Source organism: Thalassophryne amazonica, chromosome 9 (genome assembly GCF_902500255.1).
Source record: "Thalassophryne amazonica chromosome 9, fThaAma1.1, whole genome shotgun sequence".
NCBI lineage: Eukaryota > Metazoa > Chordata > Actinopteri > Batrachoidiformes > Batrachoididae > Thalassophryne > Thalassophryne amazonica.
In genome coordinates, this window is record NC_047111.1 from 61,441,580 (window position 1) to 61,465,423 (window position 23,844).

General features: G+C 40.2%; 2 protein-coding genes across 2 annotated transcripts in view; one reads left to right on the forward strand and one right to left on the reverse strand.

The window, feature by feature from the left end:
• Positions 1–295: 295 nt before the first annotated feature.
• sdf2 (stromal cell-derived factor 2) lies at positions 296–16,666 on the reverse strand. The gene is made up of 3 exons (XM_034178190.1): positions 16,425–16,666; positions 6,850–7,046; positions 296–2,333 (listed from the first exon to the last, which is right to left on the reverse strand). Exons 1-3 carry the CDS (start codon positions 16,606–16,608, stop codon positions 2,034–2,036), a joined length of 681 nt encoding a protein of 226 aa, XP_034034081.1. The 5' UTR covers positions 16,609–16,666; the 3' UTR covers positions 296–2,033.
• Positions 16,667–19,780: 3,114 nt separating this feature from the next.
• supt6h (SPT6 homolog, histone chaperone and transcription elongation factor) overlaps positions 19,781–23,844 on the forward strand; it is a 45,361-nt gene continuing 41,297 nt past the window's right edge. Inside the window, exon 1 of the mRNA XM_034178192.1 lies at positions 19,781–19,933. The gene's annotated coding sequence lies outside the window, so the exon portion shown is untranslated. The remainder of the gene's footprint in view (positions 19,934–23,844) is intronic.

Below are 23,844 nucleotides of genomic sequence, written 5' to 3' on the forward strand. Positions count from 1 at the left end.
AAATGACATTAGGTGAACAAACAATGCTTTATGTTAAGTGTAATGGTTCAGGTTCAATAACCTTATTTGCAAAGTCTGTTTCCATCTCCCTGGATTAATTTACAGGATTATAACACCTATTTGTCTTCAAGTGTGAATGCATTTATCAATGAGCTATTAATGATTTCAGCTAAAAATATATATTCACATAGAGCACCTTGAAATGACCATTTATGAATAAATAGCTTGTGAAGAAAAGTGGCAACCAGGTGCAGCAAGTAGAAAGTCTACAAAAGAATTCACTGTCACACTCATAATGCATAAAAAATACATTTAATGAGGTATTGTTTCTCATATGAAACTCCTGAACAAATATCTTCTCTAACAGATACAAACGTTCAGAGGAACGCTGTAGTTTTCCCCCCAGCACTTGGAAACTGCTCAAACGAACCACATCCAACTGAAAGATGGAAATTAAAAACAAGCTTGTGAATCTCCGTCTGTTCATATTTGCTACAGAACCAGTTTATCCAGACCAAACAGAGCATTTTACACAGACAAAGCTGCTCCCATGTCAGTGTGTGAATAATTTATGGGTGCGTAATACTGACTGTAAGTAACTTTTAAAAAAGTGAGTAACACTATGTAGCCACTGTCCAGATTGAACAATCTGGCTTCAAACTACAACAAACAATAAAAGTCTCTCTGATGTAAACAACCACTACTTTCAAAGCAGAACAAAGGCAAAAGTGTAGCAGTGCTGCCTGCTGCATTTTGTCCAATTAAATAGTATTGATCTGTGCATTCTTTGCTGCTTTTAGCAATAAATAATACTTGAGAGGAACATCTTCTTAAAGATAACAACCAGAAGACGTAATAAAGATAAGTCTTTATACAGTAAAACAGCACTTTTAACATCTTGATGTGTTCTTGTGCCTGTAAAGTCTAACTATAAACGCTACTAAAATATGAGTAGAAGCCACAGGCTAATTAGCTCTGTGAATGTAGTCCTGGTGGATCTTTGAGTGTTTTGTCACATTTCTGAATTAATGTTCATAGAGGAACAAAGTACACTAGAGGAGTGGTATCATTGGGTGAGATGAAGTTATTGTACCCTTTCCATGATGGCAGACTGTAAAATATAGCATTCAAAGGAGAGACAGACTGAGGAGATTCAGCAACGATGCACAAAAAGCCGTGAAAGAGAGCACATGGTGGGAACATAACGAAATGGAGGTAAAGTGCCTGTCACACTATGGCGGACTGAGGAACATGACTAATGTATATCAAATCTTGGTATGTGTGTCCATTTTTGTTCTGTACAAGTCATTTTCTCATTCGTTAAATATGCTCGTCAGCTGACATACAGAAAGCTTTCCAGTTGGTTGCACATTTGTTTACCATTTGTCCTGTACTTGTTTGTTACTTCTATGATACACATGCATTCATATCCTATTGCTGTCTGATGGTTAAGACTGGGCTTCTGATTGGCCAATGCTCTGGTGCAGCGTGTGAATTCTGCGCTAGGGAAGAGAGCAGTTTTCAATGTGTGACTGTGCATTTTTGTCTTGACGTCAGAGTGCACACAGCAGATACTCTTAGCGAGAAGGCACCACAGAGAAAGAAGGCTGTTTGCTGTCCTCACTGTTGCAGCTACACTGAACATCAGTACAGTGGGGAAGATGCTGTCCGCGCACGAAAGTAGTGAGGAAATGTGACATCCTGATCCTCAAGCTAAGCAGATTCGAGCCACATCTGTGTTCAGACCTCGGTGAATCCCGCTCATATCCAGCTCCCCCCAGCAAGCATACACTCATATCTTGAAACTGGGAAAATCAGTCTGCAGAATAGAGCTCTTTGTGTTGCCAGTGGAAATGTGATTACATCCACCCATCAGAGCCCCAATTTCACTGAAGACCACCAGACAAATTATTTCAATCAGTTACTAATCAGTTTACACAATCAGTCATAGTGTGACAACATCTTAAGAGGCAGGACAGAGGTAGAGAAGGGGGAAAATAGCAGGCGATATGGGTATACGAGAAATGTCAAGTTCAGAACTCGGTGTGTGGGTGACTGTAGCCCTGGCTTCCCGTCGGGCTCTCACTGGGTTTCATGAAGATGCCCTCCATCGCCTTCCACAGACTGTGATGGCTGGGGCTTGTCATCGCGTGAACTTCTCTTTGACTGTGGATAGGTCGTCCGTACTGTTCCCCCGTCACTGACAGCAGTGCTTCTGTAGCCTTGTGACGGAAGCGAACAGCCTCTGCACGTTCCCACACCAATCCTCCACACTGAACTGTCCACTCGTCCAGGTGATCACCTTCCCCTTCCTCACCAAACGCACTCACCTCCTGTGTACAAATAAAAACATTGAAGGAAGGAAAAAAAAAAAAAAAAAAAAAAAAAAAAAAAAAAAAAAAAAAAAAAAAAGAGAAAAGAGGTGAAGAGGCTCCAGATTCACAAATGGACTATAGAAACTTTGAAGAAAAAAAAAAAAAAGAAGAGACTATTTTTATATTGTACCAATCAGCTCTCCTAAAATTAGATATTTGTTTGAAATATACTACTCTAAAAACACAGCATCAGTATCACAATACTGTAGTATTACTTTCTATGTAAACTTTTACAACAAACAACATGAAAATCATCTTTATTTTGACCACTTAATGTTTAAAGAAGAAGGGGTGACAACAGTTCAGTCTGAAGTGGGGGCTCTTCGCTAACCAGAGGATGCTTGGGATCAATGCTCGGATGATTAACTGTTGCTGAGAACAACAATGAATCTCAAAGCTGCTCAGGTTCAGGGCACATCACACTGGTGCCCCATACAAATGTAGAAGAAGAAAAAAAAAATGTAGAGTGTCATTCTTTGAAGGGCTCTATATTTAATCAGGGATGAGAATGGGCAAAGAAAAAAAAAGAAGAAAAAAACCTCTGAAACTCAGCGGGGGCCCAGGGGTTGCCGCAGGCTCCCAGCAGGGTCCAGGGGCTGCCTACAAGTTTGGAGCATTTTAAGGCACAGAAAGACCTAATTTCACAAATTTCCACTTTACATATTTTGTATGTTGGGGTATGTGAAAATCTGACTGTAAGAAAAGAATCTGTCTATGTAGACCTCATTTCAGTGATACCTGCCTTGTGCTATAGCATATGTACTGACTATAAATGCCATAGCATTGGACAGATATCACTGAACTTGCCAAAACTATTCTTTAAGTGTCTTTCCTTAACTTGTAATGAGCTCTGAAATATACTGAAACTTCATGCAAGCATGTGTACATCATTTAAAGAGATTAAAACATTTATGGTATAAAACAGTGGCTTTATTAATATTTACATGTGAAATGTACAGTGGGGCAAAAACAATTTAGTCACTCCCTGATTGTGCAAGTTCTCCTACTTAGAAAGATGAGAGGGGTCTGTAATTTTCATCATAGGTACACCTCAACTGTGAGAGGCAAAATGAGAAAAAAAAAAAAAGTCCAGAAAATCACAATGTAGGCTTTTTAAAAGTATTTGGTCAATAACAAAAGTTCAACTCAATATTTTGTAACAATCTTTGTTGGCAATGACAGAGGTCAAACATTTCCTGTAAGTCTTCACCAGGTTGGCACACATTGTAGCTGGTATTTTGGCCCATTCCTCCATGCAGATCTCTAGAGCAGTGATGTTTTGGGGCTGTCGCTGGGCAACATGGACTTTCAACTCCCTCAACAAATTTTCTATGGGGTTGAGGTCTGCAGACTGGCTCGGCCACTCCAGGACCTTGAAATGCTTTTTATGGAGCCACTCCTTCGTTGCCTGAGTGGTGTGTTTGGGATCACTGTCATGCTGGAAGACCCAACCACGTTGCATCTTCAATGCTCTCACTGATGGAAGGAGGTTTTGGCTTAAAATCTCATGATACATGGCCCCGTTCATTCTTCCCTTAACACGGATCATTCGTCCTGTCCCCTTTGCAGAAAAACAGCCACAAAGCATGATGTTTCCACCCCCATGTTTCACAGTAGATATGGTGTTCTTGGAATGCAACTCAGCATTCTTCTTCCTCCAAACACAAGGAATTGAATTTTTACCAAAATGTTCTATTTTGGTTTTATCTGACCACATGACATGATATTCTCCCAATCCTCTTCTGGATCATCCATATGCTCTCTGGCAAGCTTCAGACGGGCCTGCACACATACTGGCTCAAGCAGGGGGACACGCCTAGCACTGCAGGATTTGAGTCCCTCTCTGTATAGTGTGTAGTGTCTGTTACTTTGGTCCCAGCTCTCTGCAGGTCATTCATCAGGTCCCTCCATGTAATTCTGGGATTTTTGTTCACCGTTCTCATGATCATTTTGACCCCACGGGATGACATCTTGCATGGAGCCCCAAATCGAGGGAGATTATCAATGGTCTTGTATGTCTTCCATTTTCTTACAATTGCTCCCACAGTTGATTTATTCACACCAACCTGCTTGACTATTGTAGATTCACTCTTCCCAGCCTGGTGCACATTTACAATGTTCTTCCGTGTCCTTCGACAGCTCTTTGGTCTTGGCCATGGTTGAGTTTGGAGTCTGACTGTTTGAGGCTGTGGACAGGTGTCTTTTATAGAGATAACGAGTTCCAGCAGATGCCATTAATACAGGTAACAGGTGGAGGACAGAAGAGCTTCTTAAAGAAGTTACAGGTCTGTGAGAGCCAGAAATCTTACTTGTTTGTGGGTGACCAAATACTTATTTTCCACCATAATTTACAAATAAATTCTTTAAAAATCCAACAATGTGATTTTCTGGATTTTTTTTTCTCATTTTGTCTCTCATAGTTGAAGTGTACCTATGTTGAAAATTACAGACCTCTCTCATTTTTCTAAGTAGGAGAACTTGCACAATCAGGGGCAGACTAAATACCTTTTTGCCCCACTGTACGCTTACGAATTATTGCCCCATAATAAATTCTGAAAATCACGCCATGTGAGTTTGCACCCCGACTACTTATGTCAGTCACCAAGAAAACCCCACAGGCACATAGAGCATATGATCATTAAAACAGAACCAGGCTCCCTGAGCCTGGTTCTGCTGGAGGTTTCTTCCTGTTAAAAGGGAGTTTTTCCTTCCCACTGTAGCCAAGTGCTTGCTCACAGGGGGTCGTTTTTGACCGTTGGGGTTTTACATAATTATTGTATGGCCTTGCCTTACAATATAAAGCGCCTTGGGGCAACTGTTTGTTGTGATTTGGTGCTATATAAAAAAATTGATTGATTGATTGATTGATTGAAAAAGCAGTCATCCTGTGCACTAGCTGTACCACAGTCAATGAAATTCACCAAAATAAAAAATAAAATTGATACGGGCCTATTTCACCATGCAGGCAAAATATATTTTGTCATTTTTGAATAGTTTATCTATTAAAGAGTAAAAACTGAAGGGATACAATTGTAAGGCATGAAAGAAGTTTCTGTAGGAAGTATTTTAGCCATAAGGTCAAGTGAGAGGAGAAGCTTTTTAAATACTTGAAAGACAGTGGACTCACTGAGAGGATTTAGCGCTGCTATAACAGAGTGATGCAGCAGGTGGAAGTAATGTAACAATAAGGATGGAGGCTGCCGTTATACGCCACAAAAGAAGAAGGGTTCGTTTGTTTTGTTTTTCTCCACACAGTCCCATTTTCAGAAAAAGCGTGGTTCATGTCAAAATAAAGCTATAAAATACATATATGTTTTATAAGTTAGCGGTTTTATATGAGGAAATAAACGGAACATGGAAACAAATTGACAAAAACCCGTATACAAATGTTGGTTTTGCAGCATTGAATGGAACTTCAGTATGTGCACAGTATAAATAACTGCACCACACTTTAAAATTTCAGTGGTTGTAAACATTTTAATTGCATTAATACAATTATTGGACACGCACCTGAGCACTGGATGTTCGATCACTAACCGGTACGAGTGCTGTGGGCTTTGGGGCTCGCTGTGCCTCTTCCGCACTCTGGACCCAGGCAGATTAGTCCATTTAATATTAATTTAATGACATGTTTCTTCATCTTGCAGTGTTCTTCCAAGGTTTTATTGATGAAATCCAAACATAGCGTGCAGAGGGCTTTTCCGGGAAGCTCAAGCTTGCAGAGGAATTGTCAAAGTCTTGCTTTTGTCCCGTTCACCTCCCACTCCAAACATGTCCACATAATTTTTTTTTTTTTTACACCACTATCAATGCCTTTAACGCGGTCTTCGTCCTCTCTCTCGGTAATTTTGGCCATATTAAAGACTTAGCTCGACAGCTCAAACTTGCAGATACGCAAAATGTCCATTTCTGGGTACTTTCAATGACTTTAGATATTAGAGATATTTAGAGATTCTGATTGTCTGATATTTCGCTGTTGTAGAAAAAGTAACCAATGATGATGTGTGTTTTAGCAGCGCTATTATGTTCCCATGCATATGAGGAAAGATTTAACTTGCACGGATGACGCACGCTGCACCACCTCCCCCAGATATTTCTTAATGGATTTACGCTGATCTCAGAAATAGCCCAGAAAAACTCTTAAATCCGCAGATCAGCGGAAAATTCTCATCCCTGATTTAATACAAAGTTTGCGGTGATGAAAAACAGCAACTTTTCTCTATCACTCACTCTCACAGTCTTCTGTTCTGTTCTTCCGTATTAATTATTAACTACTTATTCTCATCTGCAGTCTGTTGTGATACATGGATAGTCCTTAATCAAACAGCAAATCTCCTTTGTTGTCATCAGGAAGGGCAGCCAGTGTAAAACCTGTGCCAAATCAACATGCAAGGCCATCTCAAATCTGCTGTGGTGACCCTAAGTGGAAAAAAAGGAGAAGCTGAAGGGACTTACTGCTGTCCACACAACCCACCTGGTTAGAGGAAAGCGGTGAGGCAAAGTAGTGGCTGTGCAGGTTACGCCCGGTGTTCACATGAGTGAGGCGGATCGTCTGGCCACACTTGATTGGGGTACCTCGATGGCACACAGCGTCACTTGTCCCACGAACACTCCAGTAGCTGTTACTGTCTTCTACTGACATAACTCCAGTTACAGACTGCTGTCCACTGCCTGCCTCACACACACAAACATGATGCTCACTGTGATAAATTATCTGCATCAGGTTTCTTCTCAATGTGAACATACATATGTATATATACACACACATACACACAGACACTACCAGTCAAATGTTTGGAGACATTTTCCTATTAAAGTGAATGGGAAAATGATTTTCCCCCCATTCACTTATAATTATATATAATTGTAAGTGAACTTATAACAGAAATAATTTACAATTCAAAATGAAAATCAGTCATTTGAGATCATAAAAGAAAAAAGTGTAATTTTTGCTTTAAGGTTTTAAGTATACGAGGTCTATTAGAAAAGTATCTGACCTTATTATTTTTTTCAAAAACCATATGGATTTGAATCACGTGTGATTACATCAGACATGCTTGAACCCTCGTGGGCATGCAAGAGTTTTTTCACGCCTGTCGGTTACGTCATTCGCCTGTGGGCAGTCTTTGAGTGAGGAGTGGCCCACCCTCTCGTCAATTTTTTCATTGTTTAGGAATGGCTCAGAGACTGCTGCTTTGTTTGATCAAAATTTTTTCAAAACTGTAAGGCACAACTGAGTGGACACCATTCGATAAATTCAGCTGGTTTTCGGTAAAAATTTTAACGGCTGATGAGAGATTTTGGTCTGGTAGTGTCGCCGTAAGGATGGCCCACGGTGTCTGACGGCGATCTGTGCTTCGAGGCGGCAGCGTCTCGCCGTTTCAAGTTGAAAACTTCCACATTTCAGGCTCTGTTGACCCAGGAAGTCGTCAGAGAACTTTCAGAAGAAGACGGCATGAGGAGTTTATTCGGACATTCCATTGTTAACGGACATTTTGTAATGAAAAAACGTGCGGGCAGAGTCGCATGTCAGGCCGGACCCGACAGGAAAAACACCTCCGTTGGAAACCTTAACGGGCAAGTTGGAACATGCCCAAGCTGTTAAACAATTTCTCAGTTACTCACTTGTTGAAAGCCATCAAAAGCCGCCTGAATTTTACAAATGGTTTTCAACACAGAGGTGTTTTTCCTGTCGCGGTGCACACAAATTCGCCGAGTCATCACGGAAACGACTCTGCGAATTTGCGTGCCCGTCTTTCATTAAAAAATGTCCTTAAACAGTGGAATGTCCGCATAAAGTCCTCATGCCGGCCTCTTCTGAATCTTCTCTGTTCTCTCACGACGTCCTTGGTGAATTAAGCCTTAAATTAGGATGTTTTCAGGTCGAAAAAGGCCGACGACGGTGCCTGGAAGCGCTGCACGACGTCCTGCTCCGTGGGAAGTCCTTACACCGACAGAAACACCCCATAATCTCTCATCAGCCGTTAAACCTTTCACTGAAAACCAGCTTAATTTCTCGAATATTGTCCACTCGGATATTCCTCACAGGTCCAGAAAAAAATTTGATAAAGCAACGCGCGCCGTCTCGAGCAGCATGTGAAAAAGGAATTCAGCCGAGAGGGCAGGACCACATCTCACTCAATTTTCCACAGGGAAATGGCGTCACCGACACGTGTGAAAAAACTCATGCATGCGCACGAGGGTTCAAGCATGATTGGTGTAATTGCATGTCATTCAAATCCATATGTTTTTTTAAAAAATAAAAAGGTAGGATACTTCTCTGATAGACCTCGTAAATAAAGTTGAACAACATTTAAAGACACTAAAAGATAAACCTCCAGGAGTAGATGAACTAGATGGGTGCCTCCTAAAACCTGTAGCCTCAATAATTGCACCAGCCATAACTCACATAATTAATCAATGTTTTAATGAAAATAAATTTCTGTCGGCTTGGAAAATATCAAAAATTATAGCATTGCCAAAAAATAAAAAAGTGTCATTTTCTGCAACAAATACAACCCCTGGCAAAAATTATGGAATCACCGGCCTCGGAGGATGTTCATTCAGTTGTTTAATTTTGTAGAAAAAAAGCAGATCACAGACATGACACAAAACTAAAGTCATTTCAAATGGCAACTTTCTGGCTTTAAGAAACACTATAAGAAATCAAGAAAAAAAGATTGTGGCAGTCAGTAACGGTTACTTTTTTAGACCAAGCAGAGGAAAAAAATATGGAATCACTCAATTCTGAGGAATAAGTTATGGAATCACCCTGTAAATTTTCATCCCCAAAACTAACACCTGCATCAAATCAGATCTGCTCATTAGTCTGCATCTAAAAAGGAGTGATCACACCTTGGAGAGCTGTTGCACCAAGTGGACTGACATGAATCATGGCTCCAACACGAGAGATGTCAATTGAAAGAAAGGAGAGGATTATCAAACTCTTAAAAGGAGGGTAAATCATCACGCAATGTTGCAAAAGATGTTGGTTGTTCAGTCAGCTGTGTCTAAACTCTGGACCAAATACAAACAGCATGGGAAGGTTGTTAAAGGCAAACATACTGGTAGACCAAGGAAGACATCAAAGCGTCAAGACAGAAAACGTAAAGTAATATGTCTTAAAAAAAATCGAAAAATGCACAACAAAACAAATGAGGAACGAATGGGAGGAAACTGGAGTCAACGTCTGTCACCGAACTGTAAGAAACCGCCTAAAGGAAATGGGATTTACATACAGAAAAGCTAAACGAAAGCCATCATTAACACCTAAACAGAAAAAAACAAGGTTACAATGGGCTAAGGAAAAGCAATCGTGGACTGTGGATGACTGGATGAAAGTCATATTCAATGATGAATCTCGAATCTGCATTGGGCACGGTGATGATGCTGGAACTTTTGTTTGGTGCCGTTCCAATGGGATTTATAAAGATGACTGCCTGAAGAGAACATGTAAATTTCCACAGTCATTGATGGATATGGGGATGCATGTCAGGTAAAGGCACTGGGGAGATGGCGGTCATTACATCATCAATAAATGCACAAGTTTACATTGATATTTTGGACAATTGAAAGGATGTTTGGGGATGATGAAATCATTTTTCAAGATGATAATGCATCTTGCCATAGAGCAAAAACTGTGAAAACATTCCTTGCAAAAAGACACATAGGGTCAATGTCATGGCATAGGGTCAATATCAACGAGCAGATGTGATTTGACGCAGGTGTTAGTTTTGGGGATGAAAATTTACAGGGTGATTCCATAATTTTTTCCTCAGAATTGAGTGATTCCATATTTTTTTCCTCTGCTTGGTCTAAAAAAGTAACCGTTACTGACTGCCACAATCTTTTTCTTGATTTCTTATAGTGTTTCTTAAAGCCAGAAAGTTGCCATTTGAAATGACTTTAGTTTTGTGTCATGTCTGTGATCTGCTTTTTTTCTACAAAATTAAACAACTGAATGAACATCCTCCGAGGCCGGTGATTCCATAATTTTTGCCAGGGGTTGTAGTAGACCTATTAGTTTACTCCCTGTATTGAGTAAATTAATGGAAAAAATTGTGTATGATCAGATTAACTCTTATTTTAGAGAACAATTTAATAACAAACTATCAGCATGCTTATAGAGAAAAACATTCAACAGCGACTGCACTGACCCAAATAACAGATGACTGGTTATGGGAAATGGACAAAGGTAATATTACTGGGACAGTATTACTAGACGACTTCGCTGCTTTTGATCTCGTAGATCACAAAATTCTTCTAAAAAAAACTTGAATGTTATGGCTTCTCCAAATCTGCTGTGCAATTTATTAGTAATTACTTATGTGACAGAAAACAATTAGTGTATTATAATGGATGTTTTTCAAATGCTCAAACTGTGAAACATGGTGTGCCACAAGGCAGCTGTCTTGGTCCACTTTTATATTCAATTTTCACAAATTACCTATCATTAATGCTTGATACAGCAAGCATTTCAATGTTTGCAGATGACAACAGTCTATCTGGCTGGGAAATCAATTGAGGAAGTTAAAACAAAACTTGAGCAGGAAATTAAAAAGATTGAAAATTGGATTGAAGACAACAAACTCACTCTGAATGTAGGAAAAACAAGCATTGTCAGTGGAACTAAATATTCCTTAAGAGCCAAACCTCAACTAAATCTTGTAATAAAAAACACAGTTGTTAAACAAGTGGAAGAAGTCAAGCTCCTTGGAGTCTGCATTGACAGCCAACTGTCCTGGGACAAACAAATAAATAATGTAGTCTCTAAAATGGGACGGAGTTTGGCAGTGATAAGAAGACGTTCAAGATATTTAACTAAATCAGTGATCCCATATGTCATTCAAAGTTTAGTGTTGTCTCATTTGGATTATTGTGCAGTCGTTTGGTCAAACACTTCAGTAAATAATGTAAAAAAAAAAAATTACAGCTTGTGCAAAATAAAGCTGCACGTGTGGCGTTAAAATGTGGCTTTAGGACGAGTGTAGATACAATGCATAAGCACCCCTCTTGGCTTTTGGTAAGGGACAGGTGGTTATATGCAAAATCAAACTTTTTAAGAAATATTATAACTCAGATACCGTCTGTCCTTTACCAACAACTGCCTTTCAGCAAAGATACTCATTTTTATCCAACTAGGCATGCCAAAGGACTGTTTCATTCTGCCTAAATGTAGAACAAACCAGAGCCAACGGACAGTGATGTTTCGAGCCATGAGAGAATGGAATCATTTACCACAAAAGTTAAGGGAACTGAACAGTGATCTGGGTTTTAAAAAGGAACTTAAAAAGTATTATTTTAAGCAAATGTCTGAAGCATTGTAATGTATTATGAGTTTTCATTGTGTTTTATAGGCCTTAATGGAAGTGTGTTGTGTTATTGTACTGAAATGTGTATTTGTGAATTGTAATTAAAATTTGAATGGACCCCAGGAAGAGTAGCTGATGCAGTTACACTGCAGATGCTAATGGTGATCCAAATAAACAAATAAACTTCACTTCACTTGGAAAGTCAAAATCAACAGAACCTCTAACGGACTTAATCTGGCCAATGTTTATTTTATGTTATTGCATGGTTGTACTATTTTTAGTTGTGCGCTGCTCTTCATTTTTAGTTATCACATTAAAGTTTGACATAGTAATAGGAAAAGTTAACACTTACTTGGAAATGTTTAACAAAGACATGCATGCCATTGTTTGGGAAAAAAAAATCCCTTATTTAATAGGTGAATGACTGAGGGCAGTGCACAAGAAACCCAATAAAATAAATAACTGTTCACTATTTGGAATTGTGATACTGATTTGGACTCATATCGCCCCGTACTGTGACCTCTGGTGAAGTGACCGTTGTGGTCCTGTAATCATTAAGCTTTTTCAGATGTTCTCTGCGTTGCTGTAATGTCCAGTACCCATGAACAGCCGAAGACAGAGATTTTCTCATTTTGGATCGCTTCATCCACCTCTGTCTATTCTCTCCTCCGCCTCCAAACACAGAAACGTCCGCAACACATCCACGGATGTGTCTCCAAGCTGGCTTGGAAACATCCAGGAAGAGAAATAGGACTTGGCTGAGGAAAGAGAAGTGTGGGATGAGGTGCTTATTCTGCTGCTACACTGACCTGGGCCCGGATACGTTGCAGAAAATGAAGGATTCTTCCCTCTTGATGCAATAAATAAAAAAGTACACATTAATTCAGCGGCTGATGTGAACGTCGCCTGAGTGATATATATCTGATCTATTATTCCCCCAGTAGATCATTAAAGACCATGTTGGCCCAAACATGGCTCCAAAATAAGTAAATACATAAAATCTGACTCGTCACAGTGTCACGTCAATTTAGAAAAATATCTATATTACTGTGTTCCAGACTATGTGGGATGTCAAATTTCCTGGTTGAAAGTTGTAGCTTCCTGACATAAAATGTCAATAATAGACACTGCAAGCAGCGGTGAAGTTGGTCTCCACTAGACAGAGGCTTTAAAAATGAAAGAGACAAACAAGCTCATTTCAAGCTGCATGTACCTTCAACCACACCTACCTTCCAACATATTGTGCTCAGGTTTTTCCCTGCAACAAGCCTGCACCTGTCCAGCAGGTGGAAGACAAGCTGCATGAACACGATTTAAACACACCGGCTCCTATATTTGTATCAAACAACCAGCACTGACCAATCATTCAGTAGGTGGCAATGTTCAGCAGGTGGCAGACAGCTCTACTAAATACTGCATAAATTGTTAGGGTTTTTTTTTTTAATAAATCAGGTGCATCAAAGCTCAGCACATTTTATCCTATTGATCACTATTATATCCTTTTAATTTGGAGACACAAAATGATAGTATTTATTCTATTAACAATCTGGAGTGGATAAACTATTTACATTCATAATGTTTATTTTGAAGGATACATGAAAACCCAAAGACACGCAGGTAAGGTGAATTGGAAACTTTAAATTGACCTTAGACATGAGCGAGCATGTTTGTCTATATGTGGTCCTGTGATAGACTGGCAGCTTGTCCACAGTGTACACGTTTCACTTTTTCCACATTTTGTTATGTTACAGCCTTAATCCAGAATCAATTAAATCCCCCCCGCTTCAAAATTCAGCACACAATATACGCCATAATGACAATGTGAAAAAGGGTTTTGTTTGTTTGTTTTTTTTGCAAATATATTAAAAATAAAAAATAAGAAATCACTTATACCCTAAGTATTCACACCCTTTACCATGAAGCACAAAACTGAGCTCATGTGCATCATGTTTCCACGAAACATCCTTGAGATGTTTCTTAATTGGAGTCCACCTGGGGTAAATTCAGTTGATTGGGCATGATTTGGAAAGACATACACCTGTCTACACATAAGGTCCCACAGTTGACAGTGCATGTCAGAGCATAAACCAAGCATGAAGTCAAAGGAACTGTCTGTAGACCTCTGAGACAGGATTGTCTCAAGGCACAAATCTGGGAAAGGGGACAGAAACATTTCTGCTGCTTTGAAGGTCCCAATGAGCACAATTGCCTCCATCATCCATAAATGGAAGAAGTTCAGATCCACCAGGGAGCTGGACACCCATCTAAACTGAGTGATCAGGGGAGAAGGGCCTTAGTCAGAGCTTCAGCATTCCTCTGTAGAGAGAGGAGAACCTTCCAGAAAGACAACCATCTCTACAGCAATCCACCAATCAGGTCTATATGGTTGAGTCGCCAGACAGAAGCCACTCCTTAGTAAAAGGTACATGGCAGCCCACCTGGAGTTTGCCAGAAAGGCACCTGAAAGACTCTCAGACCATCACTAACAAAATTCTCTGGTCTGATGAGGCAAAGATGAGACCTCTTTGGTGTGAATGCCAGGTGTCATGTTTGGAGGAAACCCTACAGTGAAGCATGGTGGTGGCAGCATCATGCTGTGGGGATGTTTTTCAGTGGCGGGAACTGGGAGACTAGTCAGGATTGAGGGAAAGATTAATGCAGCAATGTACAGAGACATCCTGGATGAAAACCTGCTCCAGAGTACTCCTGATGTCAGACTGAGGTGACGTGGTCATCTTTCGGCAGGACAACGACCCTAAGCACACAGCTAAGATATCAAAGGAGTGAGTTCAGGACAACTCTGTGAATGTCCTTAAAGTGGCCCAGCCAGAGCCCAGACCTGAATCCAATTTTACATCTCCGGAGAGATCTGAAAATGGCTGTGCACCGACAATCCCCACCCAACCTGATGGTGCTTGAGAGGTGCTGCAAAGAGGAATGAGCAAAACTGGCCAAAGATAGGTGCACTAAGCTTGTGGCATCATATTCAAGAAGACAAGGGGCTGTAATTGCTGCCAAAGGTGCATCAACAAAGTATTGATCAAAGGATGTGAACACTTATGTACGTGTGATTTCTTAGTTCTTTTATTAATAAATTTGCAACAATTTAAAAAAAATACTTTTCATGTTGTCATTATGGGGTGTTGTGAGTAGAATTTTGAGGGGAAAAATGAATTTACTCCATTTTGGAATAAGGCTGTAACATATCAAAATGTGGAAAAACATGAAGCATTGTAAATACTTTCCCGATGCACTGTAACTGTAGTCTGCCTCTCGCTCTATTAGTGCAGCAGATAACTGAAACAATCCTTCACATGGCAATACAAGCACCAGATTTGGCATGAAGGTTCTTCATAAATCAGTGTTTTAGAAAATAGTGCTGGCCACGTGAAAATCCAATATGACGGCCAGATAGGGGTCAATGAAGAATGACACTGGGTCAAAATTTTAAAATGCTCCAATCATATTGAAGGCTATACCAAATTATGTGTCTGATTACAAAGATTCCAAAAAGGTATAGTTTGGACTATCTATGACTGAATGTTATGGAGTTATGGGGTAAAAAACAGAAAGAATGGTAAGAAAGGTCAGTTTGCACAGGAGTCAAAAGTTAAAGTTGCTCCAATTTTGATAGAAAGTGGTGCAAAATATTGGTTGAACTAATAGGATTAATAAATGGAATAGTTTTGACTGTGTTGAATGCTTGGTTAGCAGAGTAAATGTCAAACAATGTTGATGTACATTGGATTCTATGGCACATGACGTATGTTACCCTGTAATGTGACAACTAAGCATGACACATGGTGCAAACTATTCCTTTTTAAACCCCTATTAACTCAACCAATAATTTGCATCACAGTTTACAAAAATTGAAGCAACTTTAACTTTTGACTCCTGTGCAAACTGAACTTGACCTTTCTTACCATTCTTGCTGTTTTTACCTCATAACTCCATAACATTCAATCATAGATAGTCCAAACTATACCTTTTTGGAATATTTATGATCAGACAAATAATGTCTTATACTTTCAATATGACTGGAGCATTTTTAAATTTTGACCCCTGTGTAATTCTTCATTGACCCCTACCTGGCCACCATATTGGATTTTCAAGTGGCCAGCACTTTTTTCTCAAATACTGACTTAAGAAGAACATTCATGCCAAATCTGATGCTTGTATGACCAAGTGAACAATTCTGGCCAAAAGTCATACTTATCCGCTCCACTATATGAACACTGGGATCAGCTCCAGCTCCACCTCACCCTTAATTAGAATAAGTGGGCATGAAAACCCACCTAACAGCCTACAAGCATATTGTCTGTTGCATTATGTACAGTACTTTGTATTCAATCTCAGCTCTTTGGGTATTTTGCCAAAGTTTCCAAGTGAGCTCAGCTTTAAGTACATTTCTTTCTTTCTCTCTACCGGAGGTCGAAAATACTGGCATTTCGAGTTGTATGGAGCACTTTTTTCCTTTAAATAAATGAGGTACGTACGTTTTAATTACTTTTAACAGGGCTTTTATAAGAATAAGATCAACTTCATCCCGACGGAAATTATTTTGCCAGAGTACCGAAACACTGACAGAAAACAATGAACAGTTGTTTTTTTTAAAGAACATTTGCAAAAGATGTTCGACAATGTTACACATAACTCTGAGTAATTGCGATATTAGGCCATATACTTGGTTATTATTCGCCAGTACTTGATGCTAATAATGAAAATGACAGAAACTCACCGGAGCCGTAACGAACATCGTGCGAATGCAGTCTCACGCTGTGCTTTATATTCAACAACTTAATAACTGAGCCGCAGGTAACAAAACTCAGCTCTGTGCCGTGTGCCAGTCCAAATATAAAAGCCACTAACATTAAACAGGTTGTTAAAAAGCGTTGACACATAATGAAGTTTAACGTTCCCATTCCTACTACAATCAGACGCTTGTGTGATTTGCATTATTTGACGCTCGTAATGCTACGTCACTGATAACGCCTCGCGATGTCATTGTTGGCAAACAGCTCCCCTAGCGAATTGGAGTGGTTACTGCTATTACCCAAAAAATATTACTCCATTTCAGTAACTTGAAAGTTGTTCTGGTGTCAGGTCGAGTCTACTCACATGTTTGTGACGGTAACATATTATGGTACATTATGTTTAAAAAAATGTGGTAGTGCACCACAAGAGGGCAAAACATCAGTGGAAGTTGTTCAACTATAAAACAGTGCACAACTGTCTAGAAGACCTTCATGTCAATAATTCTGTGTTTTAAATATCAAAATACACAAAACACAAATATTAAAGATGCAAGAATTAAATACAGAGACAAAAAAGAGAAGAAATAACTCATTAAAAGTCTAAAAACCAAAACTGTGAATGAGTCAAAATAAATGTGCCTGTTAATACATAATGCTGATTTGTTTCAGTTTGATCAACTTTGTGACATTGTGTAAAATGAAATGATTACACAACTTCTGAGTTTGCAATTGCACTGTAAAAAGCAAATCTGAAAATTCCAGTTTTATAGAAAAACATAGTTCTGTAAAAAAAAATAGTAAAATATGTAAATACCCTTATAGAAAATACTAAATTTACAGCATTTTGCATATAATAATAATAATAATAATAATAATAATAACAATAACAACAACAACAACAACAATAATAATAATAATAATAATAATAATAATAATAATAATAATAATAATAATAATAATAATAATAAATAAGAATGGGGTAAAGGCAGCTGTAAACCAGGGGTATTCTGTTTGAGAAACAAGCATACTCAATTCAGTTTAATTTATTTTATTTATATAGTGCCAAATCACAACAATGCCACCTCAAGGCACTTCACATGAGTAACATCTAACCTTACCAACCCCTCTGAGCATGTACACAGGCAACATAGTAAGGGACAAACATCCTCTGGTGATAATGAGGAAGAAACCTCAAGCAGATCAGACTCAGAGGCATGACCCACTGCTTAGGCCATTCTAACAGTTACCATGTTTTTACAAATTTGGCTAATTTTTTGCAAACAGGAGAAACAGAAAACAGAAAAACAAAAGAGGAACAAAAACAAAGTCCTTCACTGAAATTAAAAAGCAGCCTATCTTGGGTCTTTAGATGGTTGGATAGGTAGGTTTTAAAAAAAGGTAGGACTTCCTGGGGCAGTCCGACATCCTCGAGTGCAGGTCCAGCATCCATTAAAGGTCTCATCAGTGCCTTGGACAGAGAGAAAAAGAGCAGAATCCGTCGGTCGGAAATAACTGCAGCAAAGGTATTAGTTCACCAGCAGTAAGTCAACAGGGAAGCAGAGAGGTTACTAAGGTGGTCGCCAGCAGCCCGCGCTGTGTGTCAGACCCAGAATTTAAATGTAGTGAGACTGAGACCTATTCCATTGTTAATAATGTGAATTAAAAGGAGAGGAAGCATAACTCCATACTACGCTGGTATGTTAGTCAGATGACAGGATGAATAGATGCATCTTTAGTTTGGACTTGAACGTGATCTTATCATTTTATCTCTGAAGGGGGATTGTTCCACAAAACATGCACAATAAGAGAAGGGCCTGTGGCCTGTCAGCTTTTTTAACCTATCCCAAAACTATCCCAAAACTTTTTCGCCAACCTCTTTCTCCTCATGCTTTCCTGGACCTCTTCGTTCCACCACCAAGTCTCCTTGTCTTCCTTCCACTGTCCAGATGTACTGTCCTAACTGTCTTCCTCACCACATCTGCAGTACTTTTCAAGTTGTCCAAAATTGCTTCCCCAACAACCAGTGCTTCTCTCACCTGCTCGCTTCCTCCTTCAGCTTCCACCATCTGATCATTTGTTGAGTTCTCACTCTCTTCTTCTTCTTTACCTCTAAAGTCATCATACAAACAACCATCCTATGCTGTCTAACGACACTCTCTCCTGCCACCACCTTGCAGTCTCTGATTTCTTTCTCCTATAAAGAATGTTGTCCACCTGTGTGCACCTTCCTCCACTCTTATATGTTACCCTGTGCTCCTCCCTTTTCTTAAAGTTGGTATTCACCACAGCCATTTCCATCTGTTTTGCAAAATCAACTACCATCTGTCCTTCCCCATTCCTATCCTTGATACCATATCTACCCATTACTTCCTCATCACCTCTGTTCCCTTCACCAACATGCCCATTGAAGTCTGCTCCTATCACCACTCTTTCATGCTTGGGCACACTCTCCACCTTCTTTCTCCTTCATCTCACAACCTACCTGTGGGGCATATGCACTGATGATATTCATCATCACCCCTTCAATTTCCAACTTCACACTCATCACCCTGTCAGACACTCGCTTAACCTCCAACACACTTTTAACTTCTCTTCCTTTAAAATGACCCCAACACCATTTCTCTTCCTGTCCTCACCATGGTACAACAACTTGTACCAACTGCCGATGCTCCTGCTCTTACTTCCCTTCCACTTGGTCTCTTGCACACACAATATGTCTACCTTTCTCCTCTCCATCATATCAGCCAGCTCTCTCCCTTTACCAGTCATACTACCAACATTCAAAGTCCCCACTCTCATTTCCACCCTTCTAGTTTTCTTCTTCTTCCGCTGTTCGTGGCAATGTTTTCCTCCTCTTCTTCGTCGTCTTCGCCCAGCAGTAGCCCAATTTCCACTGGCACCCTGTTGGGCAATAGCACCGGTGGCGGACGTTGTTTACCCGGGCTGCGACCGATCCGGAATGGGAATTCGATTCTGAGTCTGCATAGCTGGGTTGGCTTGTTTTACGCCGGATGCCCTTCCTGACGCAACCCTCCTCATTTATCCGGGCTTGGGACCGGCACTCAGAATGTACTGGCTACACACCCCATGTGGCTGAGTATATTTTACACTGGAAGCGCATTTTTTACTATTATTTCAATCCCACATCTCCTGTTTACAGATTTATTTACTCTAGAATGTATGTTCATCTTAAATTTTTTTTGCTCTGTGTAACACATGCTGTGAGAGAGAGAGAGAGAGAGAGAGAGAGAGAGAGAGAGCGAGAGAGAGCGCTTTGAAATCACGTGACTTCCCCTCGGGGCAAAACCGCTCGCGCTGATCGGAAGCCACGTGATTTGAGAGCTGCGCATGTCGTCAGGTCACGTGTTTCCGGTCGCTTGCTGTTCCTTACGGTCGGACATTTTGTCCAACTGCAACCTTTTGAAAAACAAAACACAACACAGTATCGGTAAAACGTCACATATTTACGGAGTGTACCTCCGCTGTTAGATGTGTAAGTATCATTTTATTGTGGTCTTTTTATTTGTCCTATGTAGAAATTTGAAAATAATTTGGTAATACATTCGTTCCAGCTAACCATTGCTAGGCTAATATACAGATATGGATACAGGCCTTGTTTTCATCCTCCAGCTTTGTTTTTCCCGATTGAAATTAGTCTGTTTTGTTTTTCAGTAAACAGTTTGAGCGCTGTTGACGTTAGTAATGGATTGCGAAATAATCGTCAATTCATTATACATCGCTAAGTGCTGTGTGCTAGTACTCTTAGCTTATTGCTAATTTTTAGCATTTAACGTGTAATGACTAAAATGACCGCAGAGGTCTTGATGGTGGACTGCTCACCAACTGTGAGACAGCGGGAAACACCGTTATGTTGGTAACCTGACGATTTGTGCTGCCTGTCAGTGTGCGCGCACTGCAGCATTCTTCAGTTTGTAACTACATTGTTATTGTTGGTAGCTACCACACGTTCTCGTTCTTACAAACAGCACTTTGGGAGTAACTCTGCATCACGAACATCGAGAGGTGAACATATTGTGAATTTTGTCATTTAATGGTGTCTGGCTGCACGTCCCTTTAGCTGGATGACAGGTCCAAGTCAGTGTGTTTATACAAACCATCACTCTTCCAACCACTTCCAGCTAGACAAGTCAAAGGATGGATACAGACGGTTGCCCAGTTCCGGATCACCTTTTTTCAAGTCCTGCTATACGGAGCCATAATGCAGCTGAATGTCCTTTAATTGTGTATTGTTGTATTGGGTATTTGGATGTTATTTAGCTGAAAACATCTGGGTGGAGTAGCAGTTCTACTTAAAGTGTGAAGCCACATTATGTGTGGTGCAAACATTTGCCAGAAATGTGTCACTTTGGGGGCATTCCTGGCATCTGACTGGAGATGATACAGAATGATACACACTGTGCCCGAGAATGTGTTTTGAACATAAAATGATAGAAATTATACTTATTAAATGAGAATTTACTTAGTTTCGAAAGGCGCCATTATACATTTTTATGAGCAAAAAATGAAGTGTGGAGGTGAGATTTCTCCCGAATTAAAAAGTAAAAGCCCCCACATTCGTGCCCATTCGTGATGTTGAGATGACCACCAAAGTCCACATGACTCACAACTCCAGAAACGAGGCTGCTGCTTCAGTGATCCACAACCGGCAAATTTTCGCGTTGGAGATAAATGCATGCAGCAATTAAACAGCAGAACATAACACACTGACATTTTCTACCCAAGTAAGTAAGTATTTTCCCACTCTAGAACCAAAAACACCGAATGGCTAACTCACCTTTGCTACATTTTAGAGATCGTTACTTTAAAACTTGCAGGAATGAGTTAGTGAGAAAAAGCGTGCACACCGCAGACACCGGGATGTTTTGATTTCTCTGCTGATCACAAGGATGGCTGGATCCGGTCAAGCTTGTGTTCGTTTGTAGACAAAACATCAGACTCTCCGTTGGTACCGATATTAGCTTATTCACGCTGATTACGAGAAACGGCGGCTCAAAAACTACAGTGATCTGGAACAGGCAATGATCCGGACTGGGCGAGTGACTGTACTGGAGCAATGAGCATGTTCAAGTACAGTGGACGCCGTTTACATCAGTCATTAGGACATAGTAATAGTGTGGTAAACAGTGTTGGGGTCTTTACTCAAAAGCGTAACTCTTGCACATTACCACTCCCTGCTTTAAAAAAAAATGTAATGCATTTTGTTGCTTCTTTACCATCTGTGGAAAGTAACTTATTACGTTATGTTACTCGGGACCTGACTGTTCTTTTGCCTACATTACACTGGTGGAATGCACCATTCAACACAGCTTTATCTCGTTGTATGGTACGTTCCATCTTTCACCTCATGAAATATTCCAGCTGGACTGAAAGGCGCGAGGACGTGCAGGAGCTGAAAATATCGCAGGAGTGCACAGGAGGCCTGAAAAAACAAACAAACAAAAAACGCTGGTGTTCCATGGTAGCTGCTGTATCACTGTATTACGTTACTAAGCCATATATATTGATTTATAACACAAAACTGTCAAGGGTGGTAGTAAATATAAGTATAACGGTGTTTGACTATATCATCAGAGCAGTAAATTGATCATTCTGTGTGTACGCTGCGCAGATCGCTGCTGCTGCATTCATGTACGTTTGGAAATTACAGCCTGTTTCTTGGATTTTTTTATGTGGGTAGGCACCTTATATAGGCCAGAATTAATCTTTTGTGTGGATACAGTGAATTATTTTACCAAAAATAAAATGAAAACCACTCTCCTGCCACAAACAACTGCTGAGTTTGAATCAACAAAAAAGTCATGTAATTTCCGACGGTACGTGATTGCAGCAGCAACAGCAGTGATCTTCGCAGCGTTCACATGGACTGATCAATTTACTGCCCTAATGATATATTCAATCATCCTAACACACATTTCTTAACCCTTTTGACAGTTTTATGTTATAAATTAATATATATATGGCTTACTAACGTAATAAAGTGATACAGCAACCACACAAGCGGGGGTTTCTTCAGGGCTTCTGCACACTCCTGTGATATTTTCGGCTACTGTGCCTGTGCGTCCTGTGCCTTTCAGTCCGGTCCAAATATTTGTACCACTAAAAGAATAAAAAAGCATTCATTTGTTTTATATATCTTAAGGTGTTGAGATTCTCTTTGAGAGTGACGAGAATGGACAAGATTAGGAATGAACATATCAGAGGGACAGCTCAGGTGGGGCGGTTGATGGAGCCACCAGGCAGGAGGAGAAGAGGGAGGCCAAAGAGGAGGTTTATGGATGTGCTGAGGGAGGACATGCAGGTGGTTGGTGTGACAGAGGAAGATACAGAGGACAAGGTGAGATGGAAAGGATTGATCTGCTGTGGCGACCCCTAACGGGAAAATATATCCTTGTCATTTGATATTTTATTAATTAATAAACAACAGAAAACATTTTGGTGTTCCACTGGTGCTTAGCAGTCCAACATGAACTTTAAATAGGAGTCCAAAATTGCGACGATGTACTCTGTGATGCCATGCACTGACTTTGTGTATCTCCAAAAAAAAAAAAAAGACTTTGTGTTGTGCCTCATTCCAGCGAGAAATCACATCAGAAATTTGTCCTGCTTTTCATCCTAACAGCTCTTCATGCCTCCAGACTGCTTACAGTGGAGTGGATTTGTTTTGTGTGTGTGTGTGTGTGTGTGTGTGTGTGTGTGTGTGTGTGTGTGTGTGTGTGTGTGTGTGTGTGTGTGTGTGTGTGTGTGTGTGTGTGTGTGTGTGTGTGTGTGTGTGTGTGTGTTAGAAGAATTAGCACAGTCAGTTAGCTCTTTCAAATTGTCATCCGTCAGCAAAACAAACTCTGATATGTTTAGCTAAACGCCGGCCCCAGTATTGTGAGCATGTGCAGTGGTCAGGGTGTGCAATAGCAAATTTCATAGAGCATCAAAATTGCATGCTAAAATACTATTGCATGGTCACTGAAACACAACGGCATACGAGGTCTATTAGAAAAGAAACCGACCTTTTTATTTTTTTCAAAAACTATATGGATTTGAATCACGTGTGATTGCGTCAGACAAGCTTGAACCCTCGTGCGCATGCTTGAGTTTTTTCATGCCTGTCGGTTGCGTCATTCGCCTGTGGGCAAGCTTTGAGTGAGCACTGGTCCACCCCCCCCTCGTCGGAATTCCTTTGTCTGACTTCTTCCTGAGAGACTGGCGCGTTGCTTGATCAAATTTTTTTCAGGAACTGTAAGGCACGTCCAAGTGGACACCATTCGAGAAATTCAGACAGTTTTCGGTGAAAATTTTAACGGCTGATGAGAGATTATGGAGTGTTACTGTCACTTTAAGGACAGCCCACGGCGCGCCGCGCCCCGAGCCACTGTCATCAGCCTGTTTCCA